At 44.8% G+C, this 20884-nt stretch overlaps 1 protein-coding gene across 15 annotated transcripts in view; it reads left to right on the forward strand.

The window, feature by feature from the left end:
• Positions 1–20884, forward strand: part of Limch1 (LIM and calponin homology domains 1) — a 320820-nt gene that overhangs the window by 220421 nt on the left and 79515 nt on the right. For 12 of the 15 annotated variants that reach the window (XM_037209070.1, XM_028882266.2, XM_037209072.1 and 9 more), the window contains exons 4-7: positions 4943–5049; positions 9746–9776; positions 11249–11359; positions 18773–18968. In XM_037209070.1, coding sequence (XP_037064965.1) covers positions 4943–5049; positions 9746–9776; positions 11249–11359; positions 18773–18968 — 445 coding nt within the window. Of the gene's footprint in view, positions 1–4942; positions 5050–9745; positions 9777–11248; positions 11360–17944; positions 18433–18772; positions 18969–20884 lie in introns of those variants that run through there. The other 3 variants (XM_037209074.1, XM_028882265.2, XM_028882269.2) reach the window with 3 other exon arrangements.

A 20884-nucleotide genomic window follows, 5' to 3' on the forward strand; every position in this document is an offset into this window, starting at 1 on the left:
TACTAGAAGCCTTCCCTGCTCACAGGAAATGACCTACCTATTCAGGCTACATGTCTGCTATTGCTAGGAGTCTTAGCTGAGGTCATCCTTGCAGATTCCTGGGAGTTTCCCTTGCCCCAGGTTTCTACCTGACTCCAAAATGCCCCCCTTTTCCAATCGACTCTTTCAGTACTCGCCCCCAAACTTGACTGCAATTTCCCCTCCTTCCTCTCCTTCCAGTCCCCCCCCCACACACACACACATCCCACCTTCCCTTTTCTCCCCTCCTCCTTAGTTTCTCTTCAGAAAATGGCAAGCCTCCCGTGGATATCACCAGCCACAGAGAATCAAGTTGCTGTAGCAATAGGCACATCCTCTCCTATTAAGGCTGAATAAGGCAACCAGTAAGGAAAGGGGTCTCAGAAGCAGACAACAGAGGCAGAGACAGCCCCCTGCTCCCACTGTTAGAAGTTCCACAAGAAGACCAAGATACACAACTGTAACCTATGAGCAGAGTGCCTAGGTCAGTCCCATGCAGGCTTCCTGGTTGTCAGTTCAGTCTCTGGACTCAATTCTTAATATTTTATTATTTGCATATTCCTCTCTCTAAACACAGAGAAACACATATGTACGGTCTCTCCATCCCTCTCTCCTCTCCACCCCTGTCTTTTGCTCTGTGGCCTCCCTCTTCCCACATGTGAAGATACATGGATGTACACAGACATGCACACACAATTTTATTGGAACTATTTAGAAGTTGTGTTACAGATGTAACACACCATTAAATAATCCAGATGTGTACTTAAAAATAAGGCGTCCACTCACTTCACTACATTACCATCACCACACCTCGGAAAGTTAACGCCCAATCCAAAGTTTATTCAATAGTCTGCCCATGTTCAGCTGCATAGCCTTATTTACTTTTCCTTTTAGAATCTAGAGTTCAGTTAAAGCTCATACATTTGGTCAGCATATATCTTTAATTATATTTTTTTTCTTTTGTAGCAATGATTTTTTCAAGTCTCTAGAAAGCTCCCCAAAAGATTACTAAATGGATATTAGCTGTGTGTAAGTGGGAACTACATATAATAGACGTTGTAGTAAATCTGTGCCTCCCACTTCTTCTGGGGGATTGACACAGTGTTAAATGGTTTAGCTCTGAACTTAAGCTACTAAGATGAGGGCTTTGCTGGAAATCGTAAATGTGGAGAGGTCTCAGTGGGTAAAAAAGGCAGATGAGAAAGTACAGGATGCATCCTTTGTAATTAAGAACGTGGTTGTTCTTGCCTGCGCCGGTGGCTGGCCTTGGTTAGCTCTTGGCTCAGTGGCTCTTCCTTCTGGCTTTGCCTCTGACTAGGGCTTGGCTCTTTTCCAGCATCATTAGGTTACAGCAAGGAGTTGGAAACAGACCTGCAGTCATTTAAATCTTCCAGCCCAAATCGCCCCTGCTGGCTGCCATACAGAGCTTGTATGTTTGAAGGCTGTGTGCTGAATGGCGTGCCGTGTGCCAGGGTGCACGTGTGCATCTGGGAACGTGCAGAGGAAGAACACCTCCTTGTCTGTACTCATGATCCCAGATGCTGTAGTCCTGGGGGACTGTGTGGAGGTCAGAGGCCTGTCCTTTATTGTGGCCACTAATGGTTCCTAGAGAGCACCTACTCACTTCCTCCCTTTCCCGAGAGGCTCTCACTTCAAGCCAGAAGACACTCGGTGCCCACTGAAGCCCACCTGGCATCTGTGCTGGTCACTGCCTTGTTTGGAGTTGCCTTCTTCAGGAAAGGGGAAGTGTACACCTCTGAAATGTGGACTTGCAAAGCGGGGTTGGGGGGTGGGGTAGTGGGGGTGGGGGTGGGGGGGTGCCTTATTCTGAACATGGCAAAGCCTCTGAGCCAGTGTGGTCTTTTGAGAGTTTCAGAGCCAAAAAGAATGGGAGAGAGACAGAGACAGAGAGAGGGGGGAGGGAGGGAGAGAGGGGGTTGTGGATGAGAGAACATACTTGTGTTAGGCAAACAGGAAAGAGAAAAACCGAAAAAATGGGGAAGGAGGTATAGAGGGAAAGAGGGAGAGATGGAGAGGAGGAGGAGGGCAGGAATTTCAGGATGGATGAATAAGCATAAAGAACTAGGAACTGGAGAGGTGGGAACAAGAATTGCTGCTTTGGGGGCTTAGAGTTTTTAACTCTGGACGATCCCCATTCCATCTCTGTGATGAGTTAGCTGGGATGCAGGATTAACTGGTTGACTCAATATGATGTGTAACTGCTCTGTGTCTCAGCTGCCCCTGACTCCTGCAGTCTGCTTTCTACATCTGTAAGACCCTCTGAGATCAGTCCTACCCTCCACAGTCCCACTGTCCTTTGGTACTTACCTCGAATTTTGTGCTTGGATTCATCAGACATACCACACTGTTTTGCGGCCTGCTTTTTTTTGTCGATTGTAATCTTGGACCATTGTGTAATTGTTCTAGGCTGCAGATCACTCATCTGTCAGTTTAGGATAAGGTGTGCAGGAATTAAGAGTTAATATAATGAATGCAGCCCTTGGGAGCATGTTGGTCACATAATATGGGCCATAGAAAGGTCAACAACTCTCTACTACTGCTCTTTAGAGCTCAAGCATGTTAATTTTTTATTGCCACATTAAAAATTACCATAAACGAGCATCTCAGAGCAATACCCATTTGTTACCTCACATTGTCCATAGATTAAATGTCTGGATAGGGTGAGACAGAGCTCTTTTTGCTCAGAATATCACAGGACCGAAATCAAGATGCCTGCAAGGGTGCAACCCGGAGCATCTCCCAAGCCCATCCCAAGTTCATGGGGGTTGATGACATTCAAACCTTTGCAGCTGTGGCATTCAGGGCCAGCAGAAACTCTTATATCACCTTCTGTTTAAAAGCTCCCTGATTACATCAGTGCCAATCAGATGATCTTTCTTTTGGTTAACTTAGAGGCAATTGTTTAGTGCCATAATCTTATCACAGTCATGGCTTTCCCTTGTTCTCAAGAGGAGATTACCTAGAGTGTGTTCAGCTGGAGCAGGACTCTTTGGGGCCTGAGAGTCCCGCCTACACACTGGTAATTAAAAATATTATCTTTGCTGATCCCTTTGAACTACCTGGGGTGAAGTGGGTAATCACCACCCTCAGTTCGGTTGTTTACAGCAGTTTCTGTCAGCATTCAGAGGGTTTCTCATTGATGGGAAACTGATAGCCCTTGTCCTGCAGTTCTTACAAATTGATGGAGTCAGTCCTCGAGAAGAGGACAATTAGAGATTCGAGGCAATAAATCTGTTGACCAGTTGTCCTGGGGTCTTCAAAGGATGACCCGCACAGTTTGCATTCACTTTCAGAACCATTCATTTATTCCTAGGACCTCCCGTAGATGAGCAGTCCGGATGGAATCCTCCTTAATGGAGAGTACAGTGGTCAGCCTGTCCTGCTCCCCTGCTGGTTTGCAGTGAATCTGTGCCTGCCAGGGCATGTTTGCCAGGACAAGGGTCTTTGCATTGCTCTCAGAAGTCTTCCTTGCTCTCAGTTTCCTTCCCAATCAAATCTAGATTTCTTTTTTTTTTTTTTAATTAATTTTTAGCAAACCAAGTAGTGGGTTTCTTCAGGACATCTTCCTGTATGGCATTGTATCTTGTGCCCTGCTCTTTCCCCCCACTCCCTCTACCTGCTGCCCCCCCCCAAATACTCGAGAGATGGCAATGGAACAAGTGTGACATGAAAGAAGGGACCAGATTGCTTTTATCTTGTAATTCATCTCGCATCCCATTAAAAGGGTATTTTTAGCCACGACCCATAATGAATATATGAAGGGTGTAAAAATCCCAAAAGAATATATTTAAATCAATTAATAAGAAAAACTTGAGGATGAGAACACCCGAGGCAACAAAACCTTTTATGATTTTCAAATTATCTATTTTTACAATGTCTTCTTTTGTGTGTGTGGTGTATGTTTATGTACGTGCATGCATGCAGTTGCATGTGTACACATGCTGGTGGAGGCCAGAGGTCAATGTTATACCTCTTCCTCTATCCCTGTTTATTAGTTACTTTTCTGTTGTTGTTATGAAATGCCATGGCCTGCAGAACTTAGACAGCATTAAATTGGGCTTATGGTTTCAGAGGGTTAGAGTCCATGATGGCAGCTCAGAGCTCACATCTTGACCCGTCATCAGGAGGCAGAGAGCACGCTGGGACCGGTGGAGTCTTTTGAAGCCTCACAGTCTACCCCCAGTGACACACTTCCTCCAACAAGATCACACCTCCTCCTCCTTCCCAAACAGCCCCACTACTGGGGACTAACCTTGCAAATACATGAGCCTATGGAGACCATTCTCGTTCAAACCAACACAACTGTCCACCTTATTTTTCTGATACAAGATCTCGTATTGATCCTGAAGCTTACCAGGAATCACCAGGAGTCCTTCTGCCTCCAGCTTGCTAGGGCTTGGATTTCAGGTGTATGCCATCATACCTCGTTTTTCCCTTGGGCGCTGGGGATATGAACTTGGGGCCTCATGCTTGTTCAACAAACACCCAACAACTAAGCCATCCCCTGCTCTAATTGTATTGTTAAAGTATCTATTGAAACCACGTTCTAAGCAATGAGACATGAGGAAACCATTTAGAAGCCATGGAAAATACCTGACTGTTTAAAGAACTCTTCCTTAAAAAGACGCTATGTTCTCTTTATAGCGGCATTTGACTTACAGTTGTTTACAGATGTATCGAGCTAAGGGGAAAATTGAATTTGGCGTGCCTAGGATTTTGGAAACTTGAAGTGTCTGTTTATTCTGGTGTTTCCTAACTGCAGTTTTGTTGTGTGACACACCATGATTTGGATGTGACTGTAGCAGCCATGATGGCCGGCATCTTGACAATAGCACTTTGAGCTGTTGATGAAGTGGGACGTCATAATCTAAAATAACACTTGGGCTTCTTTGCTTCCTTCCAGGACAATACCATCTTATTCTTGAGGGGCTGTAAAGAGCTTGGCCTTAAAGAATCTCAACTCTTTGACCCCAGTGACCTCCAGGATACGTCCAGCAGGGTCACTGTCAAGTGAGTAATGCCTGATTTATGCTTAAAGGAAACCCTTGATGTTTCGATTTGCAGTTTTGTGAGGATGTTGTAAATTCTAAGAGGTAGATTACATGTTCCTAATAAAATCGCACAAGCAAAAATCAAGCTTTTGCAACAGAACACAGTGTCTTGTCCTCTGTGTGGAGCTCTGATTCTGAGCTAATATAATTTTTCAAATGCATATAGAACCAGAATTTTGAAGAAGAGAAAACATTAAGTAGAATTTAGCGGTGAGGCTACAGAGAAATGTGCACAAAACCTGTGTGCCTTAGACAGGACCCCTGTTCTTGGCTCCAGTGGGACAGTTGAATAGGCTCTTGGCAGACTGCAGCAGACACAAACAGATTGAGTGCTGTTGATGATGCGGAGTAAGGTGAGCTGGCGCCTTCATTTACACCTGTAGCCATTTTCTCCCATGTGACAGTAATTAAGCTTTTCAGAGATGGCTCATTGGCCTCTTGGCCGTTTCTACCTATATCTGTTTAGTGAAGCATCTTTGGGGTAAAGAATTCTTGCAGTAGGATGCATTTCTGTATAAAGAGATAGCTCATGACCAGAGTAAGAAGATCCATCCTTATGAGAAAGCAAAAATAAGTTGCCTATAGTTCGGGAGTTCTGCAGAGCCCGTGATGTCATATAAAACATTTGACATTTTATTTAAACAGTGTATAGTGTGAGTATGATTGAGCAATAAGCTGGGTTCTCTCCTGGGGCTGGAGAGATGGCACAGTGGTTACAGGGGTAACACTCTGGCAGAGGACGCCAGTTCAATTCCCAGCACTCACGTTAGGCAACTTACAACCTCCTCTAACTCCAGCTCCAGAGGATCTAGCTCTCTCTTCAAGCCTCCATGGGCACCTACACTCATGTACACTTACCCATACACTGATACACACATATACATATAATTTAAAAATAAATCTTGTTAAAAAACATCTAAAAGTAAGGTGTGATGCCATAGCCTGTAATCCCAACACTTGGGAAACAGAGGTAGGAGGATCTCTACAAGACTAAGGCCAGCCTGGTTTACATAAGGCATACACCACATAAACCAGGGCTCCATCAGGGCAACCTGGTCACAAACAACAGCAATAACAACAAGACTCAATTGGCTGAATTGAGTCGAGGGGATCTGGGATTTGATGGTTTGGGGCAGTGCCATCTTATCATGGAAGAACACAAAAGGGAAAGAAGCCACAATTTAGAGGATTTTTGTGGTGTTGTTGTTCATAATTATGATGATGTTGTTGATTTCATAATTACAATGACGGGAGACTTGAAACTCCTGAATGAATTGAAGTTGGGAAGTTGACAGTGGATTTTATGATGTGTGGCTGGGAACAAGGAGAGCCAGCCATGATGGATGATCTGAAGTTCCTTCTGTGTTTTTAATGTGCCGTTCTTCAGTACTTGTCATGGAAAGTGGATGTTGAGTGAAAAAATCCACAAAAGGTGTAATATTTCACTGTAGACGCCTCCATAGGCCTCACTGTAACTATGTCAGGCTCCATTTGTTAGCGAGCCTAAATCCAGCCTCTGCTAAGCTCGTCTTCACTTTGGGAAATCACTTTAAGTTCTGCCTCATCTCGTGTTCTGGTTTCACCTGCTTGGCAGGTGACCAGAAACAATAGCACCTGTGCAACACCATAGGTAATAATTGTCACACACACACACACACACACACACACACACACACACACACACACACACGTTGCTTGGAGGGTGAAGGCAAGTTTACTCTGGTGGTTTACGCTAGCTCCTTTTTTTAAAAAAAAATCAATTTTTTGACCACCTTTAAACAACCAATTATCGGAGCAGGAGAGTTCTGAGGCCAGTTGGTTTCACAAACAAAACCAGAAACTCAGATCTTCGCTGCTCATCTTCGACAATGAGGGAATCAGAAACCTGGGTCGAGCTCCAGATCTGGAGCTGTCTGGACCTACCTCTGGCTCGCTCAGCACCTTTGCTCAGCACTGTGCTCTCCCCTGCAGAGGAGGACTGGATCAAATCGTTCCGAATGTGACTCTAAGTAAAGCTTGGTCGTTGTAGACCCGGGAAGACAAGGGGATCAACTTCTAAAGGGATGGATTAGCTCAGAGGCACGGGAAGCAGCGGGCCGGGAGAAGGTCAGTGAGGCCAGTCCCAAGTGGTCACCGTCCCTGTTCTCGTCTACCTCCCCTTTTGCATTTCCTCTGCATTCCTTCCCGTTTTAAAAATGCCCTTCCCTTGCACACTGGAGTCTCTAGATACTGCTTCCCCATCACCTCCCCTTATATCTCTGTCCCTCCATTCAGCCATTGAACAAAGATTTACTCAGTAGCTCCTGTGAGGGAAACACACAAACAAGATGACCAGCGTCCTCTGTTCATATTGAACTTTACACCGCAGTGCCAATAACTTAGAAATATAGTGAGTACGAAAGAAAATAACTATGGGGAGTGAGAGTGCTGGGGGAGAGCGTAACATAGTGAGGCAGGAAAGCCAGTGGTCCATCTGGAGGGCGTCAAGGATGGGCTATCTGAAGCGTCAGCCCTGGGGAGATTTGCTGGATGTTTGGGGTGGAAGCAAAGCAAGTATGAGGCCCAGGGAGAAGAAGCTGCTGGTGCTTCAAAGGCCCCAGTGAGGGTGGAGGGTTGTGCTGACGGGCAGGTGTGGTGGGAGCATCCATCACAGGCAATGGCGCGTTGGACTTGGAATCATTTTGCAGGAAGATTGTCTCGCCAGATTGGCATTTAGAAAATCATAAAGAATTTATACTCAAATTATGTCACAAATTAATTTATGGAGCTCAGAAAGGCATTGCTTCTGGGTTTAGCAGGAGCGTAGGAGTGGCGCGTGGACTACGCTATTGGCTTCACATTGTTTTCATAGGTGATTCTGCTTTCTGGCACTAGTCGGGGACTGGTTTTTAAAGTGTTGATTCTGCAGCACAGAGAGATCAGAGTACCACGGTTATCATCCTCTGGTTTCCCTTCTGAGAGCTGAGCAGCTCGCCGCAGAGATGGAGAGCATCGTTTTGACGAGAGTTTGTAGCATCAGCAAGGAGATGCAGGATCAGGGATAGATCCCATGGGGGGAAATTTGTATTTTTTAAAATTGTCTTAAAAAAAAAACCAAACAACTCTAGTTTTAAGTAAGGTAATTTTTCTTACCTTTTTTGTTCAAATGTAACTTGAGTAGAAAAAAAAATTAAGAGGAAAAACCCTGCAGATGATTACAATAAGGACTGTGTAATTGCATGAACCCTACCTGTCATGAATGCCAGACGACTTTGATGGAAATGGAAGCACCGGGGGTGGGGGGTTGGGGGGGACACAGCGCAGAGGGAGTGCAGTGCAGACCGTCCAGGGAATCAACACAGTCGCACAGAAGTGTGGAGAGGCCGTGAAGGGCTCCTGGGGCAGGAAGTCTCCTTAAAAAATGGGAAGTATTCCCAAGTAATTGGTGGTTACAGGATATTTGGTGGGGTCCTACTGTGTGCCACATATAACTTTTTAGCACCCAGTTGCAGTTTCAGTCGGTGAACTTTTATTCTCAATGCAGAAAAATGGTTGTTTTTTTCCACATTCTTGTTTTCCTAAGACATTTTAGATATTTCTTGGATTTTTGTTTTTAATCTTTCCATTGTCAAGTGGGGGAAAAAAATCTTAGCAGATATTTAAGCTGAGAATAGTATGCCATTACTTTCCTGTTAAACTCAAAAGTATAGAAACATTTCCTTGAACAAATGCAAATTGGATGGATTCTTGTCTTAACTGAAGCCCTGAATCCTGTGCTATTCTCCACAGAGTGGGACTAATGTTGACTGGTCCTTCCAATATTAATAGCTTAAGCCTGTCCACCTCTTCATCATGCTTAGTTTGTTAGAGTATACTAGCAGCAAGTAATCATGGCCTAAATACTTTGCAGTGTTCTCAGCTAGTTTGTACGATGGAATTTCTACTCCCTACACCTCACCAAAGTGACCAGAGGAAAAAAATCCAGCATTCATTTTTCCTAATATTTATTTGTTGATGTGTTCATGGAGCTTTCGAATACCTTTAGAAATATTTTGATATTTCATGGTGTGAATAGTCAGAGCTTTGGGGAGTTTTAGAGAATAAACATTATTATATGTGTTTTTAACACATGTGCATACATTTGAAAATAGTATGCATATTTTCCTGTTTATGACCAATTTTTCATTCTAATTTGTAGCCAGGGGGTGGGGTGGGGAGAAACCATTTAGATAGTACGGCTTCTTACACATGTGTTTTCAGGTCTGTTTCACTAAGTTATCAGACCTGTATTAAATGTACTTGCATGAAGAAGACTTAGGAGATATGGTCAAATTTCCTTCAAGACAGTATCTTCAACAATCAAGTTTGTAAATTCAAATATAAATAGTCCCAGTTTTGAACGGAATTCTCATCTTTCATATGTTGAAAAGCGTTTAACCTTTCCTGGCATCCTGCAAGACTTCAATCCTCCCTGGTCCTCCTACAGGTTTTTGTTTGTTTGTTTATTGTTTTTCCTACAAGTGAAACTACCAGCCATAGGCCTTAAAAAGCCTGCCATATCCTTCTGATTTTATTTTATGTGTTTTTTTGCAAGCGTGTCTTTGAGGTGTTTAAGGAACGGCCACACTGAAGAAACTGCTATTCTAATAATGTTTTGTTTTTCTTGCCTGACCTAGGAACCTTGATTATAGCCGGAAGCTAAAAAACGTAAGTGTTTTAACATCTCTCTCTAAGTTTGTATACTTTTGACTTTAATGGTCCAAAGTTGATGTTTAGCTAAATGCAGTGCATCTAATAGGCCTCATTAGAAAGACTCTTTCTTAGGAAAATGTGTATGCATCTCTTATAGAATAGTTAATAACTGTGCTAGAGCTAAAAAGTTCAGAGTTCAGTCTAGAAACAAACGAATAAAAGCTTGTGTTCTGTGGCGGTTCGTTTTCTTAACACACACAGTGATCGGTTTCAACATTAACATTAGCCATTTCCATTTGTGGCCCAGATGGGATCGCAGTCAGCACACGTTAGTTATATTATGGTTCTAGTTAATGTCCTTACATTCGGTATTGTCTGTTCTCTGGGAATTCATTTGTAAGAACTCAGTTAATAAAAGACCTTCTGGAAGTTTTGAAGGATTCATGATGTAAGAGTTTCCCACAGCGGTAGAAAACTGAACCGCATCATAATGCTCATGCACAGAGCTATACTTCGGGCCCGTGGCCAGCTGGACCCATAATGCCTATGTCCCATTATCCAGAGCATTTTCTGGCCCACCACGGGGAAGGTAGTGCAATAAGTCCTTTCCAGCATAGACGAAGCAAAAAGACAGAATGTGAACATAAAGTCTAGGCTTTTGCATGGACTTCTCATCCCTATGATTCAGCCAAGGAGCACAACTTGAGCCAATCCCTGATTTTTTTTTTTTTCTCCAACTCAAAGTAAAGAAGATTTTTGTTTTGGTGGACAGTTCTTTGGAGAGACAGCATAAAACAAATGTAGGACAGTAACCTCGGACCACTGGATATCTATGAGAGTCCTCAGCATCCAAGTTTGTTTAACTGATAGCAATTGTGTCAAGGCTAAAATATCCCCATCGCAGATTAATGGGGGTGTGGCCACACTCTGATGCGAGAGGCCAGTAGGTCCCACTCTCTGGGCATTGCTGACTCTGACGTCACTTAGATGCACTGTGTTGATCCTGTGCCACGGAGCACTCAGTTATCACTCCTTTGGGACTTCTGCCATCCATCCCAGTAGGTTCTCCGTGCACACAAGTGGAAATTGGGGGCTCTGAAAGAACCCATCTCAAATGGAGCTGACAGTCAGTCTCCTGCATCGCTTGTCTGGGTAACGACTCCAAAGAGTTTGTGGCACAGTGCTGTCTGATGAGAGCGTCATTTTGGAGGGTTTATTTTTCCCTTCTTTCTCACCCAGAGATCACTTTCTCACAACCTCCTTTATCCTAGAGCTGGAGACTTGCTGGACTGAACCGTGTGTCTGGGTCAACCGGGACAGCATTGGGTCCCCATTGCCGCGATCTCACATTAATGGGCGCAGCATGACTGGTTTTCACAAGTCGGTGGTGCTGAGCTGTTCCTTCCTGGAGGGTTCCCGAGCCCCATGCTGACGTATCTTTCCTCAGGACAAATCCTCCCACCCTTATGCATTGTTCCGTTCCACAGGTGTTGGTGACCATTTATTGGCTGGGGAAAGCCGCAAACAGCTGTGCGTCCTACAGTGGAACCACCCTGAACCTGAAGGAGTTTGAAGGACTGTTGGCCCAGATGCGAAAGGTAACTTGGCTTTTCTTCCTCATCCCCGGAGGGTTGGACAAAGCAGGAAAGCAACACGTTTGTAAGATGATTACAGTTCTGGGACTAGAGTGTGCTCAGCGGGGAAGAACATTTGATACTCTTCCAGAGGACCTGGGTTCAGTTCCCAGTAGCCACGTGGAAGCCCACAACCTTAAGTAACTCCAGTTCCAGGGGATATGATGCCCTCTTCTGAGCCCTGTAGGCATACATGCAGAGAAAACACTCACACACATAGAATAAAAAAATCTTTACTAAAATGAAGATAATTATAGTTTCGCATGGCGGAACTGTACTGACTCAAGGTATACATTCAAGAAAGGGTCCATTTGTCTTACCCAGAGCACATTAGCCTCCCGAGTCTCCGTTTTATATGTTACAGTCTTTGGTGATTGGAAAGTCTGAGCCGGCTCCAACGGTAGTTTGGAAAGAGCGAGTTTGGTATGTTGGTGTGCGGCTTGGTACAACCATGGAGCTCATGCCTTGTGCATCTGGGGGAGGCGATGCTTGAATTAAACAATGTGGCATTCTGTGAAAACAACCACCAGCTCTGCACTTTCAGCCTAAAGGTCATCGTGTTTGCCTGTTAGGGCCTTGATGTGGGTGAGGTGATGCCAGCCATGTCCTTGCCCCGGCCCCCGCCCTGGACGGGCTCTGAGAAGTTAGACGTTTCCTTCTACTGGGTCTGTCTGATGATCGTTGTGTCTGAGTGATCTGGAAACTCGGAAAATGGTTTAAAGCTTGATGTGTTTATTTGACAAAATATTTGATGGCATATCATTAAAAACGTGGTTTGTTTGCTTGAGAAGATCGACAGAAGGTAGGATTATGCAGAATGCTTTGTATGTGCCTGCCTTTTAAAGGCTCAGCAATAGAGTTAATTCATACAAAACAGTGGTTTTAGCCTCGGTAAGCAGGAAGGCTCCCTTGCAGTTATCATCCTTGTATTTTGGTCAGGGCCATCTCAGAGCATAAATAATTGAGGGCAGCTCTTCCTTGCTTTTCTACCATACAAAATAAATCCACTAACGAGACACAAAGATATCCAAAGGGCCAGCAAGTTGGCCCATTGAGTTAAGATGCTGCCACCTGGCCTTCTGACCTGAGACCCACGTGAGGGAAGGGGAGAACTGATCCACACAAGTGTTCCTCAGACCTTCATGTATATACCCAGATCTCATACAGAGAGAGAGAGACAGAGAGACAGAGAGACAGAGAGATGAAATAAAAATTTTTCAGGACATTCAGACCTTCATGATTTTAATTCTGAAGGCAAGATTTTGTTCCAACTTTCTAATAAATTGTTCTTCTTTCCTTAAAGCAATGGTTCTCAATCTGTGGGTCATGACCCTTAGACAGGGTCACATATCAGATATCTTGCATATCAGATAGTTACATTATGATTCATAAGAGTAGCAAAATTACAGGTATGAAGTAGCAACAGAAATAACTGTGGTTGGTGGTTACCAAGCAACATGAGGCACTGTATAAAAGCTGCCAGCATTAGGAAGGTGGAGACCCACTGCCTTAAAGCTAATAGTCTCTACATTTGCCCAAAGCCAGTCTGGCTCACATATCTATAATGGATAAAGCAGGGTTGAGCGTGTACTCAGTGTAGAGGACTGGCCTGGCATGCCTTAGGCCCTGGGTTTGTTCCCTAGCACTGAAAACAACAACAACAGAACAACCTTTGTATCTATCGTGACCTATGGAACAAATACACCCACACAGTAAGCACAACCCATTGTCTCTTGCCCTGGCTCTCTATTACCCCTCCATCTTTCATCTCACTATTCAGAGTGCCATTGCTGGTTGGGAGTTGGAGGTGTAAATGGTTGCTTCTATATTCAATTGTACTTGGGTAATACTAGGTGGGTCATCTGTTGAAAGCTGCTGAAATCTCACAGCCCTGCTGATGGATGAGGAAGAACCTAGTCTGCTTTGCTAGCTCCCTTCCTGCTGAGACGATGCCTGCAGCTGCCTGGAAGTGCCTGGAAGTCGGCAGCTGCTTCTCTTTGGAGTGAATGTAGATAGCACCACAGGATACGATGCAGGGGGTTGACCGGCTAGGCAAAGCATGGCTCTTCATGACTGTGGCCCCCTGTGGTACACCCAGGCCATAGCGGTGCTTAAGAACAGATGACCTGGAAGATACTGGTCTATCCAAATACTGGCAATATTTTGTATCTGATCTATATTATTCCATGCTCTCACTTACGATTGGGTTCAACTGCAAAATGTGAAAAACTCAAAATAACAGCTGAAAGGAATTTTTTCTTTTTTCTCATATAAGTGGGATTTGGGTGTGAGCAAGCAGTCCAGAGCGAGTGTGGCAGTTCTGCACCTGGACGATGCCAGGAAGCCCAGACCCTTGTGTCCCATGCGCCATCATTTCCAGCCCACGGCTTCTCCCTGCTGGCTCAAGCTAGCTAACTGCTCAGACTTTTTCCCTGTTATGTCTGCATTCAAGTCAGGAAGAAGGGGAAACAGAGAAAAGGGCTATCCTCTGAGCACGTTTTTTAGAAAAATACACACTACATCCTGCTGTGGTTTGAATGCCCCCCCCCACCCCATAAAACTCCTGCTGGACCCTAACTGCGGCGGTGGTAACAGGAGTTATACTCTCAGGGCTATTTGGCCATGGGGGGTACAATCTCACAAATGGATTGATGCTGTGGTTGCCAGAGTGGGTTTCTTATCCCAGCTGCGTTATCAAGGCACACTGCCCATTGCACACACATTCTCTGGGTAGAGAATGGCTTCTATCATGTTAGGAAGGTCTTTCTCCATGCCAGCACCTTGACATTGGACTTAGCAGACGTTGGAACTTTGATATGTAAGTTCTTTTTAAATTACCTAGTCTGTGGCATTCTGTTCTAGCAGAAGAAAATGGACAATAGCAACTCCCAGTTCACATCTCATTGACTTGAACTTGGTCACAAATTCATACCCATCCACAAGTAAAGGCTTGGAAAAGAAAGGCTTTATTTTGGCGTGTGTGTGTGTGTGTGTGTGTGTGTGTGTGTGTGTGTGTGTGTATCTAGTGTGTATATGTATATATATATATATGTATATATGTATATATATATATATACTAGATGAGAAGTAGACAGATTTTGTGGGACAACTGAACACTGTGTACAGAGGCTGGCTGAAATAAATTTGAAATTAAATTTGTGTCTTCCTCAAAGGGGACTAACTAGAAAATTTTAATATTAACTTTTCTAGTGGAAAATGTGTGCAAAAATCAGTAACTATAGGGTACTTACTCTATAATTAATATGTGGAGAGCCCTTAGCAAGAATTCTGAAGTGGAAGGAGAAGCTTGGAGCTCTCAGTGTTGTGAACCATGTGGGTTATCTCTCCATGCCCTTCACTCATCATTCCCATCTCTCCTGGAGTTTATTCTCCTTCCAGTAAGCAAGTCAACCCTCATAAAGGGATGCAGTTAATAGCATCTCCAGGGAAGATGCTTCTAGTTCCTGGAAAGGGAAGGAAGTATTTCTCTAGGCTCAGAGGTATAATTCAAAGGGATGGCTGTCCTGTTCTTCACTAGTCATTGTGACCATGGGTGGCCCACCCCATTCCTGATCCAAGAGGCGAGGCATCAATATGAGGAAGGGATAGAAAGGGGGACATGGGACTAGCAAACAAATCCTGGAGAGACGAGTGCATAAAATAGCCACTACCATCATACTCGTTCTCCAATTTTGTATCTACCTACCTTTTTCTGTTTATCTGTGGTCTTCCCTATCAGAACACAAGGTTCCTACAAATAAGGCACCCGTTGATTTATTTTTATGATGCTGTGTCCCTGGGGCTAGAATACTACCTGGAAGGCCCTTGGGCAGGATCTGTAGAATGAATCGCTTATGTTGGAGAAGTTAAACCTCAGACATGCTGGAGCAGCACTCAGCCACCCTATAAATCACACAGCAAGCCGAAAAATGTTGAGGTGTCCAGAGAAGGCATCTGGAGTGTCTTAGATTCTGTCAGTCACCCACGGGCCCTTGCTGGCTCTCATTAACACTCACAGAGGGACTAGGAAGAAGGGGGATTAGTGAAATAAGCCGTGAGTTTGTGGAGGCCAGAGGCACCCATTCCCTCTATGAACCCTTTCCCCAGAACAGTGAGCAGTTGGTCCGGTGGGTTGATTTCAGTCTTCCCCGCCTTCCCTTGAGAGCTCTGTGGAAGATGGTCTACTGTGCTCCAAGATGAAAGGCACAGATAATGCAATTAGACCCCATGAAAGACTTAGACATACCTGTCTTTGTTAGTTTATATTTTCCACCCTCCCCCAAAAGCCTCACTATAAAGTCCTCCCAGACCCCCCCCCAAAAAAAAAGTGTGGTGACTTGATTGAAACCAGTAAAACTGGAAGTCCAGTGGATGGCCACATTTTTTTTAATTCTGGCTAACAACTCAGCCTCTTGGTTTACCTGTGGCATTTCTGGGAGGCCAGCGTGGCCAGATTGGCCACAGTGACCTACTCTCCGCTTTTCAGACTGTCCACGCCGTCTATTTCCCCACTGGGGACTCCATCTTGGCTTACTATGTAGTCATGAACATGGTAAGCTTTCTATTTTTCTTTCCCGTGAGCATCAGGGAGACTGCTGCTGAGGCTCCAGGAACAGACACACTGGGATCCTCTTTCTTCCTGAACCTTCTCCTGCAGCTGGGGGTGCGGGGAAGACCCAGGCTTCATGGAAAGCCTTTCTGATACTATGTTCTTGAAAATTCAGTTTTGTCATACGGCACGAGGCAGCTTGTAAGCATGTCACTTCAGCTGCCACCAGTGGGGTATAAGTAGAGAAAGAACAGGTCAGTGTGGAAAGTGTTGCCTTTGACACCGGTGTATAAATATTGTATAGTTTCTATATTAAAATGTGTATGCCTCATTGAAGGAATAGCAGTTAAGGCCATTGCTGATATTTTGTAGAGTCCTTACTCTGCATCATCCCCTGTTCCAAATACTTTCCACACATCACATGTTTAAAAGTCCCAGAAACTCTGTTGGATGGGTATCTTTGCTGTGTCCCATTTTATAGATGAAGACCCATGAGGCGACGTGGGTTGCCTAATGTCACACAGCTAACAAGACTTAAACCCAGCCATTGTGGCTTCTGAAGCTGAGCCTTTGGCCATGGCCCCAGCTTGCATCTCTTTTGTGACGTTTCTCCTTCAGTCATTTGGTGGTAAACAGCATCAGTTAGGAGACATAACCCAGACTGGCAAGCATTCCCCATGCAAGGATGCAGATAGCACCCAGTCTTGAGCCATCTTGCCAACCCCTAGAGACGAATCATTTTAGGTTTTATTTTTAAGTATTTACCATTTACTATGTGTGGCTTAAGTTAAAGTAACTCTCTGATTCCTATTTTTCTCTTCTATAAAATAAGGGTATTTATTATTAACTACCACATTGGCTGGGTATGGGGGTAAATAACATGATATGCAGAAAGCATGACCCAGACATATAATAAGTGTTCAATAAAAGTAAGCTTCATCTTTTAGCCATTTGGTTGATGAGTAATTTACAATAATAACTTGTATTCCCAAAGAAGCTAAATTTGACCCTCTCTCTTATTCAGGTCTATGTTTCTCAGTGAGTCATGTGTTCTTTTTTCAACTTCTCGGGCCTGGATTTTATTCCAGATTCTGCTTAACTTTTGACCTGCAAGTAATTAACCTTAATTTCCGTAAGTGGCATTTCTGAGCCGTGGTCCTGAACCTGTGGGTCTTGACCGCTTTGGGGTTGAATGACCCTTTCACAAGGGCCAGATATCAGATCCCCTGCATGTCAGGTATTTACATTACAGTTCATGACAGGAGCAAAATTACAGCTATGAAGTACCAACAATTTTATGGTTGGGGGTCGCCACAGCCTGAGGAGCTGTATTCAAGGGTCAGAGCATTGGGAAGGTTGAGAACCACTGCTCTAGAGTCTGGTTGCTGGACTCACCCAGGCATTTGACAGCCTAGTCTTCAGGGCCATTAATCGGCTGGGGCTGCAGGGTCCTCCCCTCCCCCAGCCCTGCCCCTGTCCTCTTGTCCACTCCTTCCTCCTGATGGGAAGAAACCTGAGTGTGCCTGGTGAATTACAACCATTCCAACCCCATGCCTGTCTCCCCAGGGTGGGGAATGGGTCCGAAGCGCACCCCTTCCATAATTGTTGGAAACAGCCGGCAATTATAGTTCCTGCAAAGGCATGAGCGCCCAGGGCCCCTCAGACAGAATTAGACCAGCGGGCGTCTCAAACTGCAAACAGGGAGGGTGTTGATTTATTTATTTTTTTCCTTTCCATTGGGAATGCAGAGGGGACCTCCATGTGGATCCCGGGGAGATCTGCGGGGCAGTATTCCAGACTTGGTCTGTGAGAGCATACTCCTCTGCCAGTGTGCTCTACAGGCTAGATTTCTAGCGACAGTCTCGGGGATATTAAGCGGAGGTTTATCTCTGAGTGACGGGAGGGTTCCCCCCCCCCCCCCCCCCCCCCCCCCCCCCCCCCCCCCCCCCCCCCCCCCCCCCCCCCCGTCAGCCTGGACTATTGTAATGAATGCGAAGGCACTGGCAGGAACAAGGCTTTTATTATAATGCGAGGGTGAGGATGATTTTGACTGACCTTTCTTCTGCTGGAGTTTTCAGTGTTTTAGTATGTGCCGCTTGTGCTGGAAAGAATTTATAATCACAGGCTGTCAAAGGCAGCCATTGTTCTCCTTGCTCTGAACATGTGGGTCAGCCACAAGTGCCTGCAGCTCCCCCAACGCCAAGAGCTGGCGGAGAGAGAGCATGCCTGGATTCTTCTGAGGCATCAGGAAAAGCGTTTTGCATATTTTTCATTGCCTTTTTTTTTTTTTTTTTAACTTTTGCCTCAGAAAGACAGCTCGCTTTCAGAGCAGGAATTTCCCTCCAAGGTAGCAGGAGAGGGAAGCATGCAGCTCCAGAATTTCACAGCCCTGATTCTGCCTGCGTTTGCCAGATAGCCTAGCCCTGGACAGTAGCGCTGAACTAGGGACTCGTCCCAGAGACATGCGGTTATGGATTCCGAAAGACAGGTCAAAGGTTTTGTCTTTATGGTCAATGATTATTGCATTCTTATGAATCCAAACTTTGTGATTCTCTATATTTAGTTACTTTTTTTAAAAATAAAATTATGGGATATGAGTTTCTTGGGGATTTTTTTTTTTAAGTTGTGCATGATTTTCTAATTGAAAGGATGCAGCAGAGAAAGGCTGAGGAATTGGATGCTCACCTGCTGATTAACCTCGTTAGCTAGCTGCCATGACTTTTCCACACCAGATTGCCTATGCAAGTATCTCTCGGACCCCTGGAGACCGGGATAACAGATGTATGTTGCCGTCATATCTGAAATTCTTCCGTTTTATTTTGGGACAGGAGACTGACGACATTGAGAGTCCGAAGCGCAGTATCCGAGACAGTGGCTATATTGACTGCTGGGACTCTGAACGCAGCGACTCCCTCTCCCCTCCCCGCCACGGCCGAGATGACTCCTTCGACAGCCTGGATTCTTTTGGCTCCCGCTCCCGGCAGACACCTTCACCAGATGTAGTTCTCAGGGGAAGCAGTGATGGTAGGTTGGCTCTTCCTACGGCACCCATCTTGGAGTTAATCGTTACCAGGAGTTTCAGGGGGCATGGTTAGAGAGTGAGGGCCGGGAAGGCAGTCTCCATACCCACCTGGCTGGAGCCTGGGAAGTCTATAAAACTAGCCGGGGGAAGGGAAAAGTCTTTGACTCTTGTTCTTCGTGGCTTTCAGAATTTTGCTTGGCTTTGCCCGCGGTGCATTCGAACACTGCCTCCCTCAGTGAGTGTATCTTCTGTTGGAAAATGTGTTACATCATTCTTCCCTGAATCGAGATGCTGTGCAGACCATTAGCTCATAAAGTGTACTCCCGTTTATATACTGTGGGTGCAAGGAAGGGAAATATTAGTGAGTAACACACTGTGGAAGGGAAAATGAAACAACTCCCCAGCAAACTAGAAGTACGCTTTACATCCTCAAAGCCCGGGGGGGGCGGGGCGGGGGGGGGGGCTGTGCCCCCCTCCATTAGCACCTATTTTATCAATCAATTTGATGCTTAGCACGTCTCACTGGTGGGCTAACTCAGTGCAAATGGCCATGAATGAATAGTACATAGCCAGGCTGCTTGTTGGCCCCAAGGCTGAATTTTATTTAAAGCCTGCAGATTTGATATTACTTGTATGGAATGATCATTATTTTCTGTCCAGAAAAAAAAAAAAAAAAGCGTGGTCCTGCAGCCTGATGTGAGTTCAGCGGCTGTTACTAAGAGCTACTTGCTTTACTTCTCTTGCACCTTGGGGCTTTTCACGAGAGCAGGTGGCTTGCATGTGTAAACTTGCAGAACAACAGTAAGGCTGGTGGGGGATTTTTGTTGTTGTTTCTGTTTTTGCATATGTTGCTTGGTTGATCGCAATATTTTGGGATAGCCTTCTACTGTCTGAGATCAAGATTATCCTTTGTGGCTGCGATGTTGACATTAAATTCTTACTATAGTTTTTTTGTTGGTTTAGTGAAGTACTAGAGATCGATGCTAGGCCTTGTGCAGTGTACGTGAGTGCTGGACCACTGAGCTGCATCCCAGCCTCTGAGCTATGCAAGTCACTGTGATGCTTGACTATTTCCCAGGTCCAGGTTCTAAGTTAGACTAGATGCTTACTTAGCACGCAGTATCTTGCTTAATCTTCAGCCTAGATGTTGGTGTCTGGCCACATCTTAAGTTATCCTTACATGGAGCTGGGAGACACCCCTACTCCTTATTTTACAGATGTGTCTTCAGGAGTTTAAGTCTTTGTCCCAACATTTCTAAATGATAAAAATCACGGTCGGTCTAATTTAATTGTGTCAGCCTCAAGAAGCATGGGTCCAAATGGGTGTACTCTTAATTTACCCAGGCTGCTTTGGTCTTTACCCGGTAGAAGGTTTATTCTGAACTCACTGAACAAATGTGTTGGCTCAGAATATATACTTTTCAGCTGACAGATTAGCCTCGGGGCCACGTAGTGTGCGACTCCTAAAGAATTCCATGGTACATTGTGAGCTGCTTGAGAAATATTTCTGAAATTTTATTTGACATCTTAAATACCACCCACAGCACTAGACGTTAAAATACCAAGTCCGTGATCTAATTATGCTCCAATATAACCCAAGCATGGGTTTCCCTTTACAAAAGCCATCTCGACCAAACTGTTTCACCCATGCTGTTTGTTTTAACCTCCAAAAAATATGACTGTTTTTTTTTCTATAACTGGTACTGTGGATGCTTTAGTCTGTCACCAGCTTTGAGGGGTTCAGAGTTTAAACCGCATCTTGAAAGGATTTGAGATGGTGATTAGTAACATTATGCTAAAATATCCCAAAGCACAGTTTAGTTGCAGCAATTAAAACTGATAAACTAGAGCCTATTTATAAATGCTTTCTCCATTAGATGAACACTGGAGAATACAGCCCTACCATTCCCCCTCACTG

This window comes from Peromyscus leucopus, chromosome 10 (genome assembly GCF_004664715.2).
Source record: "Peromyscus leucopus breed LL Stock chromosome 10, UCI_PerLeu_2.1, whole genome shotgun sequence".
Taxonomy (NCBI): Eukaryota; Metazoa; Chordata; class Mammalia; order Rodentia; family Cricetidae; genus Peromyscus; species Peromyscus leucopus.